A 3509-nucleotide genomic window follows, 5' to 3' on the forward strand; every position below is an offset into this window, starting at 1 on the left:
AAAGTGAAGGATTTGTGCTTTTTAATGTTTCACATCAAGTCCAAAATGTCCCTTTAAGCATTTTGATAAATATGGGCCCTGATTCTGAATAGCATGATGAAAACACATGACAAGACTCAAAGTGAAGTTTCTATCCTGTAGAGACCGGAGCAAACACACTTAACTTGCAAAGGTGTCTTTATTGAAAAGCAGGAAATGTGTAGAATAAAGTGATACAGAGCCTTGATATTCATTCATTCAGTAACAGCATAGTTGAAAAATCATTTAAAATAATTAGATTAATTGACATTATGTTTAACAGTAGAACTCATAAACCATTGATCCTTTCTGATATTACCAGTATTACAACTGTAATACAATTAATGACACAGTTTTATTTCCTTTTCCTATCATGCCTCCTCTCCTCTGGAATAACCTCCCTGCTTACGTCAGACAGTTGAATCCTTTAAATCCCAATTTGAACTCATATACCATTGATACTTTGATATTACCAGTAGTACTACCATAATGAATCACGTTGTTTTGTATAGAAAAAGAGAAGAAACAATCAAAGAGGCCACCGCCAAAGTGATTTAACACCATTGCTGGACTTTTCTTTCCACTTCCACTTCACTACCGAGAGGAAGGTTTTCTCAGGCTTTTACTTATAGAAACACAGGTACTCAGTGCGGCCTTTATTGCCTGTGTTGAGATTTTTTTCGATCACGGTGACACCAGCCTTTATATACACTGGAACAGCAGCTATGTTGAGAAGCAGGGTGATGGTCTTGATAGGACTGCTGGATCTCTCTCTCTTGTACCACAGGTAGATACTTCCGGTCCACTGGTTGAAGTTGAAGCCCAGTGGCTGGTAATTTTGCCCCTGAAGGGCCTGAAACTCGCTCTCAGTGGTGGAGACTTTCAGATCACTGAGTGCATGCTCCCAGTTGGTAGTCAGACGATACCAGATGAAGACGTTGTCGCTTCCTGTGCCCCTGTGAGCATCTTCATCCACGCGAATGTAACTATCGCAAAAGTACATCTCATCGGATGTGAAGGAATCAGTGACGGCGACATCACAGATGTAGGTTGGATTCTCTCTCTTTACCCAGATGTAGACCCAGTCCCCTCCGGCATTGCGGTTCAGATCACAGGCAAGTTTCTCCCAACCGTGGCGAAACTTCTGGGCTTCCTTTTCTGCTTCGCTGGTGACATCAATGGCCACTATGGGTGTGTCATACTCTGTGGACCCTTGGTAGAACCAAAGGTAGATGGGATCCACTCCTTCTGCATGATTTACTGGTTTATGGACCTTTGTGTACCCTGCCTTGATCAATCCAACACTCATCTGAACATTGAATGTCAGTTGAATCCTGGTGATTGGTGCTGGGCAGCTTCCTTTTTTGTACCAAAGATAGGTGGCCTTTCCTCCTGCCTCTTTGTTCAGATCAACATTGATTTTCATGAAACCTTCTGATTGGAGCTTTTGCTCATCAGCGTCATCATTGTGCAAATCGAGGTGTGATATGTAGGCGGTCATTGTGGTTAACTGCATTAAGGAAAAACAATATCATGAGTTAACAGTATATGACAAGTTAGCAGCATGACTGTGCCTTTTCAGGTGAGCTCCAATGCAATCACGATAATTGTCAAAAATATCAAAAATATCAAAAATATATTGTATTTTAAATGTGGTTCTTATTGCACCTATTTACACAGAAGAAAATGAATTTAGATCTAAAATTCAATAGATTGAATAGAAACATTTATGTTCCACAGCAAGAAGATATATATTTTTTCAAATACTTAGGTGTATGCTGAGCGGCAGTCAACGATCGGCAGTAAGAAGTCAGCTGGTCTTCTGAATTCTGTTGTACTTACAGGACAGATGTCTTTAGCTCATTGTGCAACTATTACCTGTGAGGAGTCATATTCCAAAGAAAATGCTCTGGAACCTTTTCAAACCAGATGAATATCTTGATTACATTTAGGTAAATATTAATTCAACCTCTGCCTAACCTTACTGCTAAAACAAGCAGAAAAGCTGCTTTGGCCCTGATTCACAGCTCAATGCCGCAAAATGTTGAAGCTGGACAATATGGATAAAATGTAATATCTTAATATTTTAAATCATGTCTTTAGCGAAAACCAATCCAACATTCCATCTTCCAGTTAGCCACAATGAGGGACCCCATAGCTATTCGACACATCCTCAGTGGGGATGCTGGTAAAGTTAGAGTCATTCAAACATGTCTGAAGGCAAACGTTTTGAAAAACATGGGAAAAACTACAGGTTCCACGCAAATGTTACTAAAGCCACCATAGCTATTTTTCATCCATATCCATAATATTAACCAACGCTCTCATCCAAAGTCATGTTTCCAACCTCTTAGGCGTGATAACTGCTGTCTGAAACCTTCTACAGCGATTGGCCCTCTCTGTCCTGCTGTCATTACAGCAAAGGCGACTGTTGATTTAAAAATTGGGGAGGACAGGAGGAAAACCAACCCACGGCATCATGTTATTTTATTCAATTATTTATCTTATTCGGCACTTCCATTCCATGTATGGGCTCAGTGCTGAGGGATATGTGTGCTCTCATGTTCTTAACTTGTGTATGTGATAAACTGGGGGCTTACATGGTTGTGTGATTTTTTTTAATTTTCATTCTGGAAATTTTTCAATCTGAAAAGCACTTTGTGCCTAAGCTTGAAAAGTGCTATATAAATCCAATTGTTATGATTACTACTCTAGTTAGCTATTAATCCCTACTTTATGTTCAACGGAAAAACAAACAGATAAACAATGGCTTGCACAATGTATTAAAAACAATCACTGCATGCTGCTACAAGCAAGCAGGAAAGAGAAATATTTTATAAATGACAGTGAGATTTGGTAATGGTTTACTTCAACCAATTGCTCTTTTTTAGTATAGCTTTTGATAAACTCTCCACAAAGTTGGTCATCCATCCTTGGCCTAGGGTGTTCCGATACCAAGTACTCTTATGAACCGCCCTGTGAGTCATATTGTAAATAAAAAATGTTTGTACTCCTTTCAATTGGGCAATCATTACCTGTAAGGAGATATATTCCTAAGAATTCTTCAGTTCAGTTCAAAGTGATGAATAATATCCATATGTGGAGTATAGAGTACTCACAGGAGTATAGAGAGCCTAAGCCCTGACATCATGCCCAAGTTCACCTCTGTTCCACGAGCTTCGGTAATTCAATGCAATCAGCATTTCTTTCACCTGTCTTTCTGATCAAATGAAGTCTGTTCCTGAGGTTTGCTGTTCATTTATGACAAATCAGCATCCACTACAGCACTTAATAAACTTTCTGAAGACCACTACATCTGTCTGACCCTCTGTTTGTTGCCCGACAAGGAAATAAGCATCAAAGCCTCTGTGCCCATCTCTCTTCTCCCTAGTTTGTCCTCCTTGTCCTCACTTTTCACACAGGCTTATTTGAGTGGCACTTGTTTGACATGACTTTGACTATAACAGAACTCACACACACACACACACACA

At 39.6% G+C, this 3509-nt stretch overlaps 1 protein-coding gene across 1 annotated transcript; it reads right to left on the reverse strand.

The window, feature by feature from the left end:
- Window positions 1-207: 207 nt before the first annotated feature.
- On the reverse strand, window positions 208-1867 carry LOC137871145 (uncharacterized). Its single transcript, XM_068708778.1, has 2 exons — window positions 1786-1867; window positions 208-1528 (listed from the first exon to the last, which is right to left on the reverse strand). The coding sequence occupies exon 2, from the start codon at window positions 1517-1519 to the stop codon at window positions 641-643; it is 879 nt and encodes a 292-aa protein (XP_068564879.1). The 5' UTR covers window positions 1520-1528; window positions 1786-1867; the 3' UTR covers window positions 208-640.
- Between the last annotated feature and the right edge of the window lie 1642 nt (window positions 1868-3509).

The sequence above is a fragment of the Cebidichthys violaceus genome, unplaced genomic scaffold (genome assembly GCF_023349555.1).
Source record: "Cebidichthys violaceus isolate CVI_PGR_0920_01 unplaced genomic scaffold, fCebVio1.0.p SCAF_14, whole genome shotgun sequence".
Classification (NCBI taxonomy): Eukaryota; Metazoa; Chordata; class Actinopteri; order Perciformes; family Stichaeidae; genus Cebidichthys; species Cebidichthys violaceus.

Bases quoted from the DNA above. Each gene is read 5' to 3' on its own strand.
- LOC137871145 (XM_068708778.1), bottom strand. From the start codon at position 1,519: ATGACCGCCTACATATCACACCTCGATTTGCACAATGATGACGCTGAT.